The sequence below is a fragment of the Natrix helvetica genome (genome assembly GCF_964273705.1).
Source record: "Natrix helvetica genome assembly, chromosome: 1".
NCBI classification, from domain to species: domain Eukaryota; kingdom Metazoa; phylum Chordata; class Lepidosauria; order Squamata; family Natricidae; genus Natrix; species Natrix helvetica.
Genome location: NC_138548.1, coordinates 273074215 through 273097667, shown reverse-complemented (window position 1 = coordinate 273097667; position 23453 = coordinate 273074215). Strand labels below are relative to the sequence as shown.

Sequence of the window (23453 nt, the reverse complement as noted above, 5' to 3'; positions counted from 1 at the left end):
GCATCCCCGGTGGGCTCCCCACCCCTTGAGGGCCCAAAGAGGCGTTCTGCCAGAGGAGCGGTGCGGCGGGAGGACCCCTGCATTGGAGGCGGCCATCGGGGGGCTCTCGCTTCGCTCCAGGCACCGAGGAGCACAAAGGGGAGACTCTCTGAAGCGTCTTCGCTGTGAGGCTGTCCGGAAGAAAAAAAGAAAGCTGAAGGATGCAGCGGCGGTGCGGTGAGGTGTAGACTTCCTTCATACCCATCACCAGCTCTAAAACTTGTCAGTTGTGTTAATTGGAACTTTTGGCTAATTTGGAGAAGTGCGGCTGGAGGGGAGGGGGATTTCCCCCCCCCTCGGACAAGCAGCTAGAAACAAATGTGCTCGTAGCCCCAAGGGAAGGAGGAGGGGGAGAGCCAAACTAAAGAGGTCACACTCCAACTAAATGGATCTTCAGATTTAAACCTGTAGGTTTTAAGACAATGGGATCTGGAAGCCTTGGGAACTTTGAATTTTGAAAACTTTATTTGTTGCCTCAGTACCCGAAGTTGGCAGGGCAAGATGGCACACTTCCGTTGTCTTTATGAAATGTGAAACTTGACTCCACCTTTTGGCTTCAGGCTTCCGGTCTTTGTCTCCGTGTTACCTGGAAAATTCTCTTGTGGATTGTTTGCTTCTGAACCTCCTGGAGTGAAAAACGTTTGCTCTTCTGCCAGGGTGATCAGAATTTCCCTGTGCCTGGACTCTTTGCCTCCTGGACTCTCTCAGCTGTTCTACTACTCTGACTGATCTTTCTCTATACTGACTGGACTCTTTATTATTAACAATGGCATCTAAAAGACCACCTCCTGGAAAGTCAGGCTTTGCTGCCTCTGCCCCGACATCTGCAACCTCAAGTCCGAGTACACAATCAACATTAACAGCCTTCAAACAACCTAAATCTACGGACTTGGAGCTTCACCAAATGCTTCAGCAACTTTTACAGGGACAAGAGGAGATAAAGAAACAACTGAAGGAAATGAAAGACGAAATTAGAGAGAACCAGGAAAAAATTAATAAGAATTCACAGAGACAGGATCTTTTGGAGGGTGGGGCGGCTGAGATGAAGGGGGGGATAGAGGGGGTGCAGAAGGGAAACAAAGAACTTGACACCCAACAAATGAAAATAGAGTTTGAGAGAATGTCTTTTTATCTTAGGTTTCAAAATGTGATGGAAACTGATGATGAAAACATAAGGGACATCATGACAACTATTTTGGCTGAGTATATTCAGAAAGAAAAACAACAGATGGGGTGGGAAATAGACCTGGTTTATAGAGTGAACTCCGCATATGCTAGGACACACAATGTCCCCAGGGAGGTACACATTAAATTTCTTAGGAAAAGCACAAGAGATGAAATCCTGAATACACAAAGGGGACAAGCCCTGACATACAAAGATAAGGAGATAACCATACTGAAACAGATCCCCAAGAAAGTCAGGGAGAAAAGAAAATATTATTCGCAATTGGCGAATAAATTATACCAGAAGGGGGTGTGGTTTCGTTGGTTGCTGCCTGAAGGTATGTTAATATTCTGGGAGGAGACAAGAGTCAGAATTAATACACCAATAGAGGCGCAGGCCTTTATGGAAAAAAATAAACTACTCCTAGAAAAACCAGAAGATATCCCAGTAGATGCACAAGACACGGGAGGGGCCGGAGCACTGCCAACGGGGGGAGATGGGGCGACATTAAGAAAGCTCAGATCACATAAATAAGTAAGAAAATCCACATGACATAAACTGATTGAAATTATTAATGAATTTATCACACTGACTATATGTTATTATGTAATAATTGAATGTTATGCAAATGTACACCATGAGTCTGGAGGGGGGGTATACCTACCGCAGTTTGCGGCTGCCACAATTTGTAATTTTCCCCATACCTTTTCCTTTTGTAAAACACCAAAAAATCAATAAAACTTTGTTTTTTAAAAAAAGGATTACATGGCTTTCCCTACTTTGATCAATATAGAGCTCAGAAGGGTTATGAGCATCTTGACAATTCAGCCTTTCTTCTATAAGAACTGGATGTGCTGAAGTGAAGAACGAAATGCCCAAAATCTGTCAATTTAGCAGGTCAAGCATGGATGCCTAAACACAATCAATCCTGGTTCATGATTGTGTAGTAAAACGTTTTTGCAATGGACTGCAGTGACAAAAATAATAGCCCAAAGAATGACTAGAATTTGACTAGTATCATTTTAAATTCTTGAATTCCTTTCTTTCCTGGCAGCCATTCCCACATACAGGTAGGTCAGAGAATTTAGTGATATCCAGTTACTGAATAAAAATGAATCCAAATACATTGAAATCTTAATTCTAGTTCTTTTTTGGAGTTCATGAAAAGTGAGAAAACCCCACCACATGCTGGGCTTATTACCGAGTGGCACACATACAAGACATATTGACATTATATTTTTGTTATAAGAACTATCATTTTTATGACAATCAGTTCTTAACATCAGAGGTTATTGGAATATTCTGAATTGCAGTTCTAGTCCAGTCACTAATACTTAGTCCAGAGTTCTTCCCTTCCAACTTTCTAACTATCAGGACAGGACTGATTGCATAGACTGCAATGACCCAAGATGCATCTGGTTCAAGAGGAAGCGTTTTGTCTTGCATCTCAAAGAAAATGGGAAAGGCAAATAGCATACAAAGTTCTTACATAGTGATCCCATGTTCTCACAGTGTATGTTACTAGGTTAAACTTCCCCAACTTTTATGTTCTTCAAATGTACTACTCAGCCAGATAACCTTTGCTCATTCTAGCTGGGGATTTGGGGAAATGGCATCTGGATAAGAAAGGCTTTTCTAGAAACACTTTTATTTAAATCAGTATTTCTCAACCGTGGCAACTTTAAGATGTGTGGAATTCAACTCCCAGAATTCCCCATCCAGAATTCTGAAAGTTGAAGTTCACACATCTTAAAGTTGCTAAGGTTGAGAAACACCGATTTAAAATATGGAGAGTGTTTCTTGAAACAGCTAGTTCCTCCAGAAGGTTTAAATGCTTTGCTGGATTCGGGCCAAAGAATTAGCGGAACTCCTTCCCGGATCAGAGTCACCGAAGAGGGGAACAAATCACCGCTGCCTTATACTGTACACCCACATCGTTTTAATGCAGATATCTAGGGATGAAGGACGGATCCTCGTTCATCGGCCGCGAATCTCTTTACTCTATGCAGCATCATTTGCATTTGTTTCAGACTATTTCACTGTGGGAAAGAGGGTGTCACCCGCACCAGTTTACAAATAATAATAATAATAATAATAATAATTTAAAAAACGGGCTGAAGACGGCAGTCCCCGTTCAGGACACGAGAAGCAACTTCTTAAGGGGATCTCTGAAAAGTGCTGATCTGCATAAAGCGCTGAGGCGACGCGACGTTTAAGTGGCAGCCAGCGCGCTTCTGATTCGTCCGCAGAAAAGTTGCCACTCCGACCGGCGTTAATCACAATTGCGGTGGCTCTTCGCTGCTTTTCACTCATCCCTGCCTCTTTTCTTCTCCCCCCCCGGGCTCTTCGAACGACTTGCCTGTCTTGTCCTCTGTGCGCGTGTCCGTACATCTTTTCGCTACTGTTTTCTGTTGTCTGGCGTGTGTTTCACCCCCTAGTGACTGCTGCAAGGCTCCTCCTGCGATCTGCAAAAGGGAGACCTTCCCTGCAATCGAAGCTCTGCTCCCCAGCGTCCTTGCTGGCAACTGGGAATTGAGCAAAAGGGAACCTTGGCCGAGCGCAAACCACACAAGGTGAGCAACGTTTCCTCCGCCTCTTCTGCCAGTACCTGCAGCTTCGGGTTATTGAGGTTGATGCGGGTCCGTGGCTCCGTCCAGCGCTGTGCTGATTTCAAATAAGGTAAGAAAAGGCGCTTCTCTCCCTCTCTCTCTTTCATCCTGAAAGACGTTTTCCACCACTAAGCAGCGCCTTCTGTCTCAGGACGATCCGCTGGTGACTTTAGAAACTCTCTTGGAGCTTCATTTAAAAAAACGAACGAACAAACGCACAAATCTCCCGGTTTACAACTTTGAAGGCTATTCCTGGTGACAGCAGAATGGATCGAACCAAGATGATAGTTAAAGAGGCTCCTGGGCTGCGTTTGTAGGCTACCTGGGTCGGGCTCCAGTTGGGCAGCCAACGGGTCAGAACCAAGAGATTAGGCTGTCCTGAGCAGTGTTTTAGAAGAGGGCTGGTCAAGTTTCTTCCTACGGAAAAGCTTTAAGCTTTTAAATTACATATTTACAACTCTTTTAATAGTTGTGCTTCATAAGCTAAATGACTTCGATATAACTTAAAAAACAACTAGTTTTTCTTCTCAGACACTTTTGCACCCATCTGTTTAGAGATTCTATTAAAGAAGACTTTTCTCTTTAAGATGATACAGTAAATGGCTTTATTTTTAAAACAACCACAACCATCCCACTTTGAGTTCTCTTGGACAGTTTGACATGCCTGTGACCTGAACATGGCACTTTCTCTAAAATATACTAACTTGAAATCAACTACTTTTTTATGTATTCCCTTTTCTTCATTCCTACTTTTTCCTCCCATTATTAATCCACTCACTATTTTGTTAATGGAGCCTTGGTTATTGTAAACAATAAAAGATAACATCACATCGTGCATAAAACTGGAGCCATAAAGAAAGGACTATTGAATTATAATACATGTATAAAATGTAATAAAGACCTTCATAATAAAGTTTAAGGTTTGGCACTTCCTGGTCTTCACTTATCTAAACCATCTGCAGATATATTTATATACATATGAGATAATTTTGTTTAAAGTTATTTGTCACAGTTATCTCTTTTGAGGTTAAATAGAGATTTATTTTTGTAAAGTAAGGACTGGATAGAACTTTACATTAAGGAACAAACCAATACTGTAAGATATGTGCCAATTATTTAAGATACTTTCTATTTTCCTGGGAGCAACTCATAACTATTGTGTAAACATATTGAGAATGCACTTTGAAATACTATGAAGAGGAAGAAGGTCAGTAAACATACCTAAAAGTAGGGTAATTCATGTTTTAACTGCAGATTTGTACAAGGTTGAACAGTATTCTTCAAATTTACTAAATTTGGCAAAACCAAACTTCGTATACAATTGTAAAATATAAAAAGACAATGATTTGCATTCCTCCTGAAATTTTCATCTTTCAGTTGATCATTCAGTGATCTGTCATTTCCAACTTTAGATATCCTTATGTAACAAGTTCATATAAAAGATATAGGAGCTGACTTCATACATTGCTTGTGGTGAGGTAAAGTATTGACATCTTAAATGTCATCGCTATATCAGGTTATGGTCTTTTGATTTTCACTAGCAGTCAATCAAACAAAAGAACTAATCCCCAAAATAAGAAGGCTTTTATATTTCCTACTATCTACACTTTTTTGTTTTTGGAAAGTGCCCCCCCCCCCCAATTTCTTTTCTAGTGAACCTTTTAACAAATATAAAACTGTGTGCTTTCAGTTAGACTTAAAAATTAAACAATGGTTTCTATTCACTGACTGTGGTAAAACCAGTTTTCTATTAATTGGCCCAGTTGGATGCACGTATAAAATTTTATTATGCTATTCCAACATAATCAGGTGTGGGGGGTTTTCAGACTTATAACATTCTATTGAGAGAAAAAATGTACTGAAATTTTCCAATAAGAATGGAGCAGGAGAAGCTGCTTGATTTGAATTTTGCTATTCAGGGGAAAGATGGGAAGAGATATTTCTCTTTACTTGTTAACTCATCCTTTGACCTCAAGATAATTCAGAGTTGAATCTGAGACCATTGATACTATACGTACTATTAGGGTTGCTTGGGATTCTTCATTTTTGACATCTTTGGTGAAAACCCAAACCTTACACTTTCCAGTACAAATAACTTTAAAACGTGATTGTGGAATCATTTTATTATTGGATCAATAGAGAACAAAATCTCCCATAGTCTCTATTCCAATGAAGTTATATTTATTAATATGGTTTAATGCATTATATTTGCAAACTGTTTCATTCCCAAGTACATATGTTTGTCTACACATGAGCAGTTTCAGTTTTCTTAAGGTGCAAATCTTTATATGCAAATAAAAAATTTCCTAGAACTAATAGTAAGAATAAGACAGGTGGGATGAAAAAAAGTATAATCGATGGTTAATAACTTTGAGTCTGATAACTGTGATTGTTCAGTGAATTATGGCAAAGCATAGAACCTGGAATTCAGGAAAAGTTTAATTCTAATTTCACCAAATTCAGAAATTATCTGTACTGTGTGAACTGCTTCAAATCTCCTACATAAGTTGTTGACCCCTTAACTTTAATGTATGTTTCTCCAGGGTGACTTCAATATGATCTGCCTTATAGTGTCAGTTGAAAAGCTACTTCCCATTCAGCTATTTACTATTAAATACTATTTAGTATTCTTACTATTTGCTATTAAGTTACTTAGATGAAAAGACGTTCAGGACTCAACAGGTACCGCAAGAATATGACTGTTTTGCTTCTTCAATGCTTCTTTGTCAGTGTTATTAAGTTTATTGCTATGCAAGCAAATTACTGTATTATTTATTTCACTTAAATGTATTTTTGTCTTACTTTTCTGAATTGCAATCGGTCACAGGATTTTTAGGATAATGGACAAGCTGTTTTAAATAAATACTCTATTAAAATGGCTTTATTATGAAGGAAATCCTGAAAGCTCTATTGGTACATAATACCACAAAAGCATGTCACTTATTGCCTGACGTGTGTGTGTGTGTGTGTGTGTGTGTGTAGAGTTGGGAAATGGAAGATTTCCTCCTGTGAACTCTACCAATGTTTTAACTTAGATGGATTTCTTCCCAACTTTCTTCTACTGGGGCGAATACATTGGAAATAACTTTGCACTGAATCAAACTTTTATTAGTCCACTAGGTTTAGTATTATCTACCATACATAAACTGGCAATTGTACTGCAGAATTTCAACCCAAGATTTTCCCCAACCCTACTTGAGGATACTAGGGCCAAATCTAGGAACATCTGAGTGCAGATCAGATGCTGTGGCTCTTATTTTCTTATTATTTTCTTATTTCTCATTATGTCCCAGCTTTTCGCTAGATACACAGTCTTCATCTATCCTTCTTATAGCTCCTATCGCTATGCCTCAGGAGAACAAGTCTATTGAAAGGCATCTCCTATTAAGAAAAGCATGCTTGACTCTTTAGCATCTTTTCCAGCATTTACAAAACCATCAACCTACCCTCCAGTAATTCATACTTATTGTTTAAGTATTACTTATTAGTGTGCACTCATGACTTATTGAGCCAAGTGGGATTATATATTTAAGAATATGTTCTTGAATTTGGTTCAGAGCCAGTTCAAGATACTCTGCAGCTGAAGGTGAGATTATGTCTGTTCGGTGCCTTGTACAGAATGGAACTGGACCATTCACTTCAATGCTGGAGATGTGTCGGTATCTTCCATTGTAGCCAAGGGCAGTATCCTAGTTTAGAGAGTGTATGATGACAGAGTTCCCAGCTTAATTCACATGAAAGGAGAAAGGCTCAGCACGTACAGAGTAAGACTATTGTCTGAGGAACATGCCTCCTTCCGTGTACAGGTAGTCCTCAATTTAGGACCATAATTGAGTCCAAAATGTATGTTGTTAAGTGATTTTTTTTTAAAAAATGAATTTGTCCCATTTTACAACTTTTCTTGCCACATTTGTTAAATGAATAGTTGCAGCTGTTAAATTAATAACATAGTTAAGTGAATCTGGGTTCTCCATTGAGTTTGCTTGTCAGAAGGTTGCAAAATAACTCCGGAACACTGCAACTGTCATAAATATGAGTCAGTTGTTAAGCATCTGAATGTAAATCACGTGACCATTGGGATGCTGCAATGGTCATAAGTGTGAAGAATGGTCATAAGTCACTATTTTCAGTGCCGCTGTAACTTCAAACCGTCACTAAATGAACTGTTGCAAGTTGAGGACTACCTGTACTTGTTGGAGGGCCAGCTTTGTATAATTTGATGGTAGCAGTGCTCTTCAATGAATAGTGCAACTTTGATGAATTAAAGTTGAAAGAGTTTGGAAAAGGAATTAAAACATACTGAAAATAAGCGGACTATGATGACAATAGATGGATAAGGGAAAAAAATAAACTGGAGTTGAATTTGGTTGAATTCATTACCTAATTTATCAGTCTACACTTCAGTTAAAAATGCTTTAACTAAATGGATTAAAGGATTAAATCATATAAAATAAAGCACTATATAAGATCAAGACAGAAGCTGCAACACAAAAATGTGCCTAAGACCTAGAATGTTTAAAATGTTTAAAAAGCCAACTGCAATGAAACCACAGCTGTCCATTTGCTTTCATTCAATGAGAATGAAAAATTAGAATATTACATGCAATCAATAAAACAATAAAACAAGGATTGTACATAGAACAATATCAGACCCCTGAAAAGTATAAGCATGCATATATACTCAATACTTGGTTTGGGCCCCTTTTGCAGCAATTTCTGCCTGCAGCGTGGCATGGAAGCTATCAGCCTGTGGCACTGCTGAGGTGTTATGGAAGACCAGGATGCTTCAATAGCAGCCTTCAGCTTTTCTGCATTGTTCAGTCTCATATCTCTCATGCTTCTCTTGGCAATGCCCCATAGATTCTCTATGGGGTTCAGGTCAGTTTGCTGGCCAATCAAGCACAGTAATCCCATGGTCATTGAACCAGATTTTGGTGCTTTTGGCAGTGTGGGCAGGTGCCAAGTCCTGCTGGAAAATGAAGTCAGCATCCCCATAAAGCTCGTCTGTGGAAGGAAGCATGAAGTGCTCCAAAATTTCTTGGTAGGCAGTTGCGTTGACCCTGGACTTAATGAAGCACAGTGGACCAACACCAGTAGATGACATGGCTCCCCAAATCAATACAGACTGTGAAAACTTCACCCTGGACTTCAAGCATCTTTCAGTATGTGCCTCTCCATTCTTCCTCCATACTCTGGGTCCTTGGTTTCCAAATGAGATGCAAAAGTTGCTCTCATCAGAAAAGAGGACTTTGGACCACTAAGCAACAGACCAAGTCTGTTTTTTTTTAGCCCAGATAAGATGCTTCTGACATTGTTTGTTGTTCAGGAGCAGCTTGACAAGAGGAATATGACATTTGAAGCCCATGTCCAGGATCTGTCTTTGTGTGGTGGTTCTTGATGCACTGACTCCAGCCTCAGTCCACTCCTTGTGAAAGTCCCCAACACTTTTGAATGGCCTGACAATCCTCTCCAGGCTGCGGTCATCCCTGCTACTTGTGCACCTTTTTCTTCCACACTTTTCCCTTCCACATAACTTTCCATTAATGTGCTTTGATATAGCACTTTGGGAACATCCAACTTCTTTTGCAATTACCTTTTGAGGCTTTCCGTCCTTATGGAGGGTGCCAATGATGGTTTTCTGCACAACTGTCAGGTCAGCAGTCTTTCCCATGATTGTGATTCCTACTGAACCAGACTGAGAGACCATTTAAAGGCTCAGGAACACTTTGAAAGAGTTATGGCTTAATTAGCTGATTAGAGTGGGACACTTTGAGCCTAGAATATTGCACCTTTTCACAATATTCTAATTTTCTGTGATGGTGGATTTGGGGTTTTCATGAGCTGTAAGCCATAATCATCACAATTATGACAAATCACGGCTTGAACTATCTTGCTTTGCATGTAATGAGTCTTATCTCATATATTAGTTTCACCTTTTAAGTTGCATTACTGAAATAAATAAACTTTTGCATGATATTCTAATTTTTTGAGTTTCACCTGTATGTGCAATGTTCATGTACTGGAGTGTTGATTAATATTCATGGAGCTGAGTGATTGATTAATAAAAGTTTGTACCACTTGCCTGTGTGAATTTATCTGCCCTTGGGCAAAAAAAGTAAGATATTTTTACCACTAGTAGCAGGCAAACAAGGAACAAGAGCTGCTACTGTCATTTTTATATCATTTATTATTTATTAAACACATTTCTATCACACCACAATCAAAGTGACTCTTGGCAGTTTACACAGAATATATACAGAATAATTTAAATCATTGATGGTCAATTTAAAACTATTCAGAAACTTTCCCTCTGGCACACAAGAGGTAGAACTGATTTATATATCTATATATATTTCAGGTTTTCTACAATGTTATGCCAACAACTTGTTTTACCCCTTCTAGCAGCAATTGGTGGATATACTTTCTGCATTGATTTTCTGATCACTGATAAGGTTATTTTTATACAACTTACAGTGTTTGCAAAGTTTTATTACTTAAAGTAGCATCAAAGTTTTGGAGGGGGATCTTGCCAAAAGGATTTCAGATGGATTGCTGTAGATGCTTATTTTTGTTCCTTTTTTTGCTTATCATGAGTGATAACATCTCCTGTCCCAAAAATGTATACATAACAGCAGAAAAATTCAAATAGGCAGATTGTGCAAATGTTGACTCTTTCCCTCCCCTCCCTTCTTTTTATCTCTGTTTTATTTGCTGGCTAAAGGCCATAAAATTGATTTAAATTGGAAACTGAACCAATTACAGCTATAATAAGAGCCATCAGGGAACACTAAACAGTGATACAAATGAAAGATGGCATCATAATACATAAGCTTGGGGAAAGACCCCTGAAACAATTTCCATTAGTGACAATTTCCATTAGCAGAAATTTCTTAAATATGGATTATTAGTAGAAGACAAGTCAACTTATACCTGACTTATCACATCTCAGTCCATGACTGGGTCTTCATACATCACTAAACTATAATGTTCTTAATGAAGGAGAAGTCTGGAAAAGTCACAGTTGGGTAATACGATGCATGAAATAGTGTCTTGTAAATACAATTTGTGGTTTAGCAGATTGTCTGAAGCAAGTGCATGCATACTTTCCTGCATCACCACAGTAATTTCCCTTTCTATTAGAGAAGGTCATGTATGGCAACAGAATAACAAAGCTGCGCATGGCCAAATGAGGCTCGAAGTTCATATAATCTAAGTTTTTCATTTGAACTTAGCGATACATATATAATTCAGGTTACAACATACTCTAGAAGCCAAGAACCAATATGAAAATATTAGGAGTGCAGAAGGTAGTTTTGCACCTGACTAGTCATCCATTTAGTCTTTTGCAATATCTTCCCAGAACTTGGGACAGAGGTCGGTTTTATTTATTTATTTTTACATTTTTTACATTTACTACCTAATCCTTTTGAGTACAACCTTGTACTGTAGTGTAGAGCCTATGCAATCACACTGCTCTACAGCCCAATCTTTTTTTAAAAGATTCAAATAGGTGAGTTTCAGGCATCTAATTTTCTTCCAGGTACAATTCTAAGATCACATTTGGGGTGTTTAATGCCTTTTCTTCATACTATGACTACCAAAGTTTTCATTTTGTGTGCAGGTGTTACCTTTAATTCTTTAAAGTAGGTGCCATTCAAAGTAACAATACTAGTAGAATAAGGCAATCTCTATCTCCATGAGTAAATAAAAGCTCTTTTTTATTTAAGAAAACGTATGGATAGAAGGAACTTTTCCCCTGAGCAAACAATTTATCATCCGCCATCACATGCAAAGCTGAGACCATATTAATTATATTTATACGTAAAGTGCCCTGAAGTTCCAGCATTGCTTCCAAGTGCTGTAATAGACATTTCCACAGCCAAGATACTGTAGAAAGGACAATGAATCAAAATGTCATAGTGAAAAGCATTTAGCTTGATTATGAAAAGATACCTCATAAAATAGGTACTGGGTTTTGAATAACAAAAAAAGGAGGCAAATATGAAATTTATGTTCCAAATGTCTCTTATTATATCTGAGATTTGTGCTCTAACTTCAGGTATTCCAGGAAGGTATTTATTTAGTGAACTTTCTTTTGAATATACAATATTAAATAGGGAAGTTTTTTTTATCCAGTTCAGTTCTAGATAAAGCAGGTAAGATTTATTTCAGTACTTTTTTTGAAGTTGCACCTGCTAACTTTTTTCTAATGCTACAAAGATATCCAAATGACATAAAAAGGAAGAATATTTAGTAGCTGAAATTCATTAGGATAGCTGTTTTGTCAATGGCAGAATCATGCCAAGGGCTTCAGTCAAATGAATATGGTTAATCTAAGAAAATTTGTATTCATAGAACTAAATCTGTTAGCTGTTCCCTTCTATCTTATTTAATAATGTCTCCTTCATTCATTTATATTATATTGATATTGTCAAGGTTAGTGTCAAATTTTGATTTTCAAAAGCTTATTTCTGATAGCAGCTATGCTGTTTTTCTTTTTTCCTCCAGGATCCACTGGAAGCACATTTACAGATCTGCCAAGTTTGAGGGAAGAAATAGCTGTCCTCTTACTCTGTTCTTCTAAAGAATGATGTAAATGCACAACTTGTAGCCAAGTACAACATGGGCGCTAACACCTCTAGCAAGTCACCAATATACGATGAGAATGAAGATGGTAAGATGAAGATTGCGTTGTTTAAAATGCATTGCTAACTTAAACCGTGTATCCCCAGCCCATTGCCAGCCTGTTATGTAGGTTTATAGTAGGTGTCCCTGTCAGCCACTATAGCCTGTTGACACGCTGTAGGAGGATAATGGAATCTATTGTCTATTACAAAGGGCATCATATTGGAAAAGACACATTGAGATGTCATAATGGAGCTTTATCTATGAAATTCTTTATTACAACTGCCGCTGTGATAGTTATGGAGCAACAGTTATGGAGGTGTTTTGGTTTCATTGGGCTTACTCTCTGTTTCTTTGTTGTTGCTAATTCCCTGTCTGTTTGAAATCAGCTAAGGATCTGGGGCAGATCTGAAAATGGTAATTTGATTTGTTATCTGATACATCAGAACTGCAGACTGGAATTGAATCTCTGGTGAACTGTTGTAGGGTCTTGGGATCAAAATTTTCTTATTTTGTATATGAGAACTATTCTGTTACATCTTAATGAATTGTGAGTATAATCAATTACAAATGAATACTATGTCTTCATCTACATGGGGCTCCCCTTGAGATGCACCCGAAGACTGCAGTTGGTTCAGAATGCGGCCGCGCGGGCAGTCTCGGGAGTCGCTAGATACTCCCATGTAACACCTCTCCTGCGCGGGCTGCACTGGCTACCTGTAGCTTTTCGGGTGCGTTTCAAGGTGCTGATTATCATCTTCAAAGCGCTCCATGGCACAGGGCCTAGTTATTTGCGGGATCGTATCCTGCCCCACACATCCCTTCGGCCGATTCGCTCACACAGAGAGGGACTCCTCCGGGTGCCGTCCACTAGGCTGTGCCAGCGGGTGACGCCCAGGGGAAGGGCCTTCTCTGTGATGGGCCCGACCCTCTGGAATGACCTTCCCTCTGATATTAGAACAACCACGGATCTCCGCTCCTTCCGTAAGAAGCTCAAAACCCACCTGTTTAATCTAGCCGGCTTAGCCTAATTCCAGCTCTCCCACCTCAGTCTGTATTTTTAAATTTTGGTCTTAGGCTAAGTTTTTAATTTTTATAAATTTGTACAGGGGTTTAAAGTTTAATTTGTTTTTAACTATATTTATGATTATTTGTAAGGTTTTTTAATTTGGTACCTGTACACCGCCCCGAGTCCCTTCGGGGAGAGGGGGCGGTCTAGAAATCAAATAAAATGAAATGAAATGAAATGAAATTTCTGCTTTTGAAATTATGGAGGTTCCTTTCTTTGCATACATTTTCAGAAACACAATAACAAAGTTATGGTTGACAATGTATGAAATATGCATGTCACAGTTAAAAGTCTTATTGAGGGAGATCTTGGAAGCAGTTTTGTTGGCCACCCTTATCTCCAAGGACCCTTCCAACAATACTATTACTATATGACTGCTTCCTACAGAGCTTGATTACACTAGACAACATACTATAGGCATCTGACACAGGTAGCAGTAGTCATTATTCTTCCTACAACGGATGATCCAAAGAAATCAAAGCTTCTTTTGATTTCAGATCATAATATTCCAGAATATTATTCTGGAATAATATTAGGAATATGCAACAGTGAACAGGAATTTTTTTGCGAGTTTTATATAAAAACAGCATGCTGGTATTTATTAATCATTCTTATTTATAGTGTACTATATTCATTATGGGTTATATCCAGATATAGCCTTATTTAGAGGAACTGCAGGGAAATAAATTGGATTAAGTACTTCTGATTTCAGTGGATCTACTTGAACTATGATTACATCTGGTTACAACTTAATATCTGCCTATTTCATATCCACTATGAAAAACAGCCAGACTTTCTGAAATATTGCTGAGGATTTTTACATCATTCTGGGACATTTCAATTCACAGACAGCTACTGTGCTGTAGCTTAGGGATATTAGCCAGGTGCCAATGTTAGTTTTCTCTAGTTACCAGCTGGTGACATTTGGTAACTGTAGTTTTACATTTTATTTAGTCTGGGCTTTTTTTAAAGTTCTATGAAATGTCATGTTTGGGATGTAGTGATGGAGTGTAATGACATCAGTCATGGGTGAAATAATTTGTCATTGTTGTTGATTTGAGGAATGTATTCCCTTAGGGGAAAAAACAAATAGGATACCAGTGATATGGTTGGTGAGCAATAAAATTGGATTGAAGCAAAGATAGGTAAGGCATGCAGTTTCTCTCTTTTGAAAAATCTTTTTTTCTTTTAATAAAATTATTTTTTTCTTTGTTATCCATTCCCCTTTGGCCTGGCCCTCCAACCTCTGCATATCTCTATAGGCAGCCTGGCAAAGAAGAGTACAATTGACTACTTTTAATGGGCTCTTCTTGAAATTAGAGACTAGTCTAGATTGAGACTATAGCAAATCAGGCTGAGAGCTAAATCTGGTCACAGACAATGATTTGCCTTGAGCAAGTTGAGTAGCTATTTGAAAAGGAGCTGATTCTGTTTAGCAATCCCCTCCCTCGTTGGGTATAGGAGTTAAGTCAAATATGATAAATGGAGGTGTTTGAGAGCTTCCCAAAATTCTCAGGGGGGAAAAATGGCCGAACTCATAATTTTCTAAGATAGTCGAAGAACATAGGATGTCTTTTTGCCATTCCCATGAAGTTCAGAAAAAATATGCTGTAGGATTGAAATTGAGGAGTGGAACAAAATCCTTGTAACGATAATCTGCCTTTGACACACCCATCCCACCTTGTAAATTAGCTCTATAGGTTTTGACTCCATTCCCAAGATGGTTTAATTACATTTTGCTAATATTGTAGAAATTATGAGGGTAGGGTAGTTTTGATATTCAATGAATTTGGAATTTCTTCCATTGACACAATTTTTCTACAGGGAACATTTTCCTATATAAATGATTGAGAATAGTTTATTTTACTTAGAAAGGTATTGATTTTGTATGAGATAGTTACAGAACCCCAATCATTAACTCTAATGTTTAATCCTTCAGGTCAGATTATGAAATGTCTGTTTATGGAACTTTTCCTCTCTTCCTTCCTTCTCAGGAGTTCTTCATATAACTTTCAAAAAGAGGCATTTAAAATTTTTTCTGTTGAGCAGTTTTAATCTCAGTACAAGTTCTGGCTCAGCAGGATCCTTCTTTCTGCCAATAATGATGCAATGATTGTCCTAACCAATCTTTACACCTGCATTTCAGCTTTGCCCTTTTTATCTTTTAAAGGGAATAATGCTTAGGAAAAGGCCAGAGACGTGTGTTTACTTGTGAGCTGGAGCATAATTTTGTGGTAGCAGCTCAGAAAGTCTGATGGTTGACATGTATGAATGTTATTGTAACAGATCTTGTCACACCTCTCTCTGTTTCTAAACTCACTTGTTCTGTTCTTCTCAGTTTATGCTTCTGCTGTCATGTGTTTTAATGGTTGCATGTCCTTCATGACTCCATAACAAATTGGTTCCTTAATTTCCTCTTTTGCTACATAATTAAGCTGTATTCTTATGCAAACATGGATCAACTTGAAACTCTCAGGTATAAGATAGCTCACAGCTCAGATTCTTTTCAAATTTCAGGATTTAATTTACAATGCAACTACTCCATTTTTCATAAAGATGTTTCAGCCTTGTACATTAATAATTGGATTGTTCCCAAAATATTATTAACTGGAACCTGGGACTTGGTGGGGGGGAGGAAGTTGTTAGCAAGTTATTAGAAAATTAAAATGGTTTCAAGTTTCAAGTCAGGTTTAGGTTTTAACCACCTCTATCAAATTAATTGTGACATGGGAACACTTAATCTAAGTCAATGTATGCACTTTGCAATCTCAGTTCTTGAAGAAAAAAGATAGATAATTTCATGCCATTACCAGTGCTGAGTTGGGTTTGACAATTAACTGTAATGGAATTTGTCTGTTGGCAAGGAGTTGATTAGATGACCTCTAAAATTCAATGATTTAAATTGTGAGGGATCTGAGGAAAATTATTCTGGCAGAAATCTGAGGTTTATTACATGTATGATGAATATCCTTTGTTGATTTAATTCAAGTATATCATCAGTGATATACAACCTAATGATCAAAACCTCTCACTAGTGATTAAATCTCAACAAATCTTTGGAAGACCAAATATACATATACAAATGTATAGGAGTATTTACTATTTTGAAAGTAATAGCTGTGGCTAAAACCTGCCACACAATCTAGGAATATTAATCCAAGAAAGCCTTACTTGTGGAGTTGCCTATGGGAATGGGATGAAGCTACTGAATTATCTCAATCTTCCAATATGTGGACTATGGCGCATCAATTGCCATTTTACATCACCTTTGAAATCAGCCTTAGTTCATTGCAATAGTTCAACATTGAGGTGATAAAAGCATATATTTTCATAATTAAGTCCTTCAAGTCCAACAGGACTACGACTGGTGAATGGACTACCTGAACCAAAGTGGAGTGATAACTTGGCTTCTACTTCCCAATGTCTCTACCTGCTAATCAAACAATAGTAATGAGTCCAGTTTGGACTGTCAAAGGAAAAGAAACCATTTGTTCAACAACTTCTCCCCCAGCACAATTGAACATAAACACTTGAAGGAAGGAAGGAACAGTAAAGCTTACCCCCAGCAGATATGAGTGATTCACAAATATACCATGGATTGTCATGGTATTAAACAATGCTAAAAGTTTCACCAAGATCAGAAAGGCTGAATTCCTTGGATTCAGAATGTGATGTAAGTAACCTGATACAGTGGCCCATGTAGTTTTCATCTCATGCCCAGGCCTAAATTCTAAATTAAAGGGACCCATGATATATTGGTTGAATGTTCAATAATATGCATTACATTCTTTAATTTCATTCCTAATCCAGTTCTGAGACCCACCAATTGCCATCTCCTGAATCTAGGGCCATTTTTTTTTCATTTGAGGATGCTTTGATCCTTGTTTCCAAGGATTTGGAAATTTGGTCTCTTCATTTCAGGGGTCTACCTGCTGGCAGATGTTCCGTGATGATTAGGTTGTTTGTAGATTTATAGTGATGCCCTCTGAATGTCACCCTTTCCATTATTGCACATCATGGCACTAGAACCTGTAATAAATGCTGAGCAAGTGCCTGGACAACAATTACTCCATATTTGGCTAGAATAACTATTGGCTACATTTCAAAATTAATAATGCTATTGTTTAGAAGATATATTTTGTGTGTGTCTGCATTTAAGTAATTGAAAAATATAATGGGGCAAAGCTACCATGAAATTTTCCTGGTTACTAACAAATTATATTCTTATAGATACACTCCTTTCACATTGACATCTCCTATAAATAGTCTCTGATGGTGTGTCACCAGTATTTGGAGTACTTATTTCTCAGTGGAGGATTTGAGGAGGAAACTGTAATTTCTGGTCTATCATCTTTGCCTCAGTCATCTGTTAAAGGAAATTGGAAGTGGTAGTCACCAATCTGATGCCATGATTTATGGGAATTACATTCCCAACCTCTTTGGATGGCACTAGGTTGGGGAAAGCTAATTTAAAAATCTGTTTTGTACATAAATGCTGGAGAAATAACTACCCCCATGGAGAAAACAAAACACCTGCAATAAACAGCTGGCTATATTCAAAATATTTAAAACAATTGAAAGGTGATTGAAAGACCAAATGATTCTCTTGGCAAACAGATATATTTCTTTTAACTTGCTGACCCAGTATACATTAGTAGTTTTTGAAATAATACAACTCTTTTCCCCATCAAAACTGTATAAGAGAATTTATTTATTTAGTTTATTTATATTGTGTCTTTATTCTTTTTACAAATAACTCAAGGTGGTAAACATTTGTAACACACCTTCCTCTTCCTATTTCCCCACAACAACAATGCTTCAAGTTGGTTGGGCTGGAACAGAGTGTTGGCTCAAGGTCACCCAGCTGGCTTTCACGACTCATGATCTCCTGGTTTCTAATCTTGTGCCTTCCCGCTAGACCAAACTGGTTCTAGACTTACATAGAGGTTGAGCATATACAGTATATCTTGAGTCATTATTTCTCTTTCAGAACGCTCTTTGGAAAAGATTTTGGTCCATTTCAAAAGACTGATGTATTGAAGCAAACAATTTGGCACAGTCAGATAGGAGGAAACAATCTTATTGTATGTGGAACTGAACCTGATGAAGGAGATCAGAATCAGGTGTATTCTATCTGGCTGCTTAATTTGATGACTTGTCACCTGATCACCCCAGGGCTGAAAGCTCTATTTAGTCAACCTAAGTATTAGCTGCCATGGCACAACACTTCAGAACTGAAGGCAAAAAGAACCATGAACAGAGCCTCCATTTGCAACTCCTGAAAGCAAATATGCTTTTTCTGGAATTGTGAGTATACCTGTAGGCTCCAATGGATCTTTCTGCTTTTGAACCCCAACCACTGCACCGACTTCCAATAATGTGGAGAGGAGAGTATTGGGTCCTTTTGTCTGCAACTGCTATGATGTTGCAGGAACTAAGATGTTTTGACCAAGAAGTTTCTACAGAGTTGTAGTCTTTGAATGAAAAAAGAAACACCATCTCTTCATACTGTATGTGTGCAGGGTTTTGAAGTCTCTTCAGGCTTGTGGAATCATTTGGTATGAGAAAAGTGATACCATGAGATAAATCCATATTGTTGGATGCAATAGTAATGAAGAGGGGGAAAAAACATTTTAAATGTTTCATATGTAACCAGTACTTTTCTATTTCGTATGATTTGTTACCCCATAGAACAAAGTATTCAAGAGTAATCTTCTGTTTATAAATAGGACAGATCTTTTCCAATGGAAATAGCCAACTTTTAAAAATAGATGAAGGTTCTTCCTAAGAACAGAGACCCTTTTAACAGTTCTGCTGATAAGTAGCACTCTTATGATGCTGGCAACTGATTGTTTACTGATCAGTGAAGCAGCTATTTGTCATGGGTACTTAATCGTGGGGAAAAAAGTGGAATAATAGTTGCCAGTGGTGGTTTCACAATTTCCAAGCCCGAAGACATTCTTGATTCCTAACCCTGTTCTTCACCTTTTCAGAATTCTTGGTACAGATGATTTTACTATTGTCATTCTTAATTTGATAGATCTTGCCTCACATTAGTATTCAGTTCAGTCTTTCCTGTTTTTAAAAATTGATATCATGATCCCTTTTAACCTCTGCAAACTTTCCCCACTGGACCATTTGCCTGAGCTTTACTGCTAGTCCAGAGATCAGTGGCATAGGCTTAATTCATTTAAATTATGGATTTCTGCCCTTTGCCAATAATGGCTCATAACAGGTAGCTACCATGATTGTCAAGCACCATTAATTTATTCTGCAATGTTTCTGCTCAAAAAGCAAGCAACTCAACCCAATTATAATGTGTAAGGTGATCTCTGGTGACTCTGATAACACTGGACCTTAGCACCTACAGAAAATACCTAATGTTATTTATTACTCAAAGGAATAGGCTGCAGAATGCCTCTTTTTGAATACTACAGAATTTTTCATTAATAGCAAATAATGTGCAAATTCTTTAAAAGAAAGAGGTGCTTCATAAATGTCCTCGTTCATCCCAAATTAGCTCCTTGAAAAGTTTGCATAGCCATTATAGCTTGATTCTCTTACAAGTACAATCTAAATAAAAGATGTTACCTCATAAGTGATGATTTGGCATCACGATAGCCTTCTTTTTACCACAAGTGTATAATAAGAAATGTGTCCATTGCTCTTCTGAGTCTTAAGCATGTGGCAGGGAGCACAAAATGAGAAGGCAAGTCACCTTTAGATGAGATGGACAGCACATAAAATAAACAAATAACTCACACCCATTCCTCAAGACCTGTAGCTTCTGTCCCAAACAGCTTCAGACTCAAATCATACTATGTAGGATGATCATCTAATTTGGTCATTTTACTTAGGAAATCCATTTTTGATTAGTAATATTGATAGCAATCAGTGGCTCTTTTTTCCCTGCCCTTTTAAAACATCTGATTTCATATATTCTTTTTGTACTCATTTATGTAGCAATTAGAAAAAACAGGAAAACAAAAAGAGGCATACTGAGTGGCATGTTGCCAACCTTTTTTATATATAATATTGACAAGCCCTGCTTCTTTTCATTACTATTAGTTCAACCAATATACACTTTGTCAGACTCTAGTAGCCAAAAATATAGTGCTAATGGATGTTTATGTTGAAGTTTCCTGTGGGATTTTTCAACACCTTTCTTCAGTGTTTTGTCATTGCAAGTCTCTTTTAGAAAGCATTTATCCTTTATGTCATTCCTGGTAATAAGGTTACAGCATTAAGAGATCCATTATTTATGTCACGTAGAGCAGCATTATCAGAGGTACATCTCTTCTGGAGATGGAAACTGACAAAGGAAAAGCTTACTCAGAGATTCTAGAATTTAATGATGGAACTTTGTGAACTCCAACTTTATGATTTGGTTTCTAACCTACTTTAATTAACAGCTTTTCAGGAATATTGCTTGCCTCTATGCTAGGAGATATTTGAAGTTATTGTGCCAAGTATTGAAGGGGATGTTCAATCATGAGCTCACTGAGCTATTTTAATTCATCCCCATCAGAGTTGTTATTACCAAGTAAAATAAGTTATATTTTGTGTTTGTCTTATAATCACATGTAAATGGCATGTAAGACACCATTTTAAAAATTCTTATTTTTCTTTGGACAGTCTACGTTCTTCTTCATCACTTTAATTTTTATAAAATGGGAGAGAAAATAATTTTTTGAAGACCATTCAAAGATGGTTTGCCCAGGATGGATTGGGAATAGTCAGAGCTCCAGATAGCTACTGAAGACACTTAGTTTCAATGTTCCACTAAGTGAAATTCCCTGATGGGTTTAGTTGAATTACTTCCTACCAGTTTTTATGAAGAAAAAATGGAAAGCTGCCATGGGCTCTCAATTCTAACCTTTTAGACAAAGAGTGTGAGTAAACATGCAGTGATTGTATATTACTTTTTCAACCTTGCCAATTTCTCAAGGACTGCAGGACGGTGTTCTGGGTATCCTCCAAAAAAGTAAGGTTCAGTTTTCAATGAGTTTCTGGCTTAACATTTGGGAAGTTGAAATCACTGTATTTGCAGGATTTCTAGCCTTTGGGAAAGATACTCACGATTATAGGGCGGAGGGGGTAGACTGATACATATCTTGAGATTATTTTTCAAAACTTAATGGAAAGCTCTAAAAAATGCTGGAAAGGAGAATTAATTTGTTGTCATTCTTAAATCTAAGTAACAAGAGAATTGATTAAAAGTAAATGGTTTCAGGTCATTTCTAAACTAATGAAATAAATACTTTCTTAATGAATTAAATTATTTCCATGCCAGCTGCTTATCTCTAAGTAGTTCTGAACATTTTCAGCACAGCATAAATAGATAGGTGGAATGACCCATTGGCAAGATGGGCGTTATATAGTTGAGATTTAGTTTTAGAGATCCTGACTGTTCCACCTTATCAGGAGCCCTCAAATTATTTTTTTGAGATTTTTGTCTCCATGATTAATAGTGATTATATATCGTGTTCACGTTGCTAATTTTTACAGGGCCAGAAGTGGTAAAAGATTATCTGGAATGTGACACATTTTCCATTTATTGGCCTTTGTAACCAGGGAGTGGCAATTAAGATGGAAGCCTGTGAATTGCTTGCCAAAAGTAATTCATTTCAATATTGGCAAGTCAAGCTTTCCCCCCTAGTTTAAATATTTTTGTTTTCTTGTTAATTGAACCCAGTAACAATTAGGGTGATGATATACTTAAAGAAGCAATTACCTGATTCCAAGATTAATTAAAGTTCCACTTCAGTAAAATATTGAACATTTTCTTTACAAGAGTCCTTTTCACCATCTGCATAGCATTTTGGAATATGGTAACAGTTTGAGGCTGGATTACAGTTGTGTCTGAAAAATCAGTTCTGTAATTATTGGTTCTAGGAACAAACAGCTGTTGAGATAAAGTGAGCTCTGGACTGTGTGGAATGGGGGTATCCAGGGGTCTAATAGAAGGAAGGATAGATTAGGGCAACATAGAAAGGGAAAGAATATATTTCTGGATGGAGGAGCCATCAAGCCTCTGAATTAGGAGCTGTCGTGGGATATGTGAGTAACAGTTTCAAAGCCCAGCTCCCCAACCTCCAGTGTCTTCCTCTCTTGCCATAGTGATAAATTGCTAAAGGCTGTGTGCCTGCTATACATCAGTACCCCTTGCAGGAGGTAAAAGCTAATGCAGAAGCTATTGTCACTCTTAACATTTGTCCTATTTGGTTGAAGGGTCCATTTCTTTCAGATTGAGATCACCTAGCTCTTAGGGCAAAACTTGTTAGTGCATCATGCACAAAGGATCTTGGTGGTTTTTTTTTTGCTGGTTTATTGCAAAGCTGGACGCTGATGAGGTTAAGAACAAATGACTGGCCCAATGCCAGTCACCCAATTGGCTTCTGTGTTTAATGGAGGGAGAGAACTTAGGTCTTTCAACTCCTAGTCCAACATCTTAACCACTAGAATGTCCTGAGTCATTAGAAGCCAGATGAGGAGTAAGGAACTAATTCAGTCCATGGGTTGCTTTCCCTCATGAAGAATCTTTTAAGAGTTGTATATTCAAGGAATCACTTTTGAGGCACACATTTCTCCATCCGTCAAGGCATAAACGTTCTTCCTGCATCAGTTTAGCTAAGCTTGCTTTCTTCATATTATCAGTCGATGATACTGTATCTGCCATCACATACAATCATTTATCTATATAATTATATTCTCCATTCATGAGTAGCCACAGACATCCTTATTGGACACCTTGAAAGCTTCTTTCTTGGGTGATTTAGAAACCTGAGAGGATGTTCGATGGTGATATTGAGGTTATGGTGCATTGCTTAATATGGTTTTTGGCAAACCACTAATTACATTTTCCCCATTTATAGTTTGCTTCCCCCACTTGTCTGCTCAGATGCTTGGCAAAATATACTGAGCAACTGGAAAAACAAAGGGTTCG

At 37.7% G+C, this 23453-nt stretch overlaps 1 protein-coding gene across 1 annotated transcript in view; it reads left to right on the top strand.

The window, feature by feature from the left end:
- Positions 1-3591: 3591 nt before the first annotated feature.
- STK32A (serine/threonine kinase 32A) overlaps positions 3592-23453 on the top strand; it is a 73301-nt gene continuing 53439 nt past the window's right edge. Inside the window, exons 1-2 of the mRNA XM_081949841.1 lie at positions 3592-3883; positions 12322-12487. Coding sequence (XP_081805967.1) covers positions 12436-12487 — 52 coding nt within the window. The 5' untranslated portion in view covers positions 3592-3883; positions 12322-12435. The remainder of the gene's footprint in view (positions 3884-12321; positions 12488-23453) is intronic.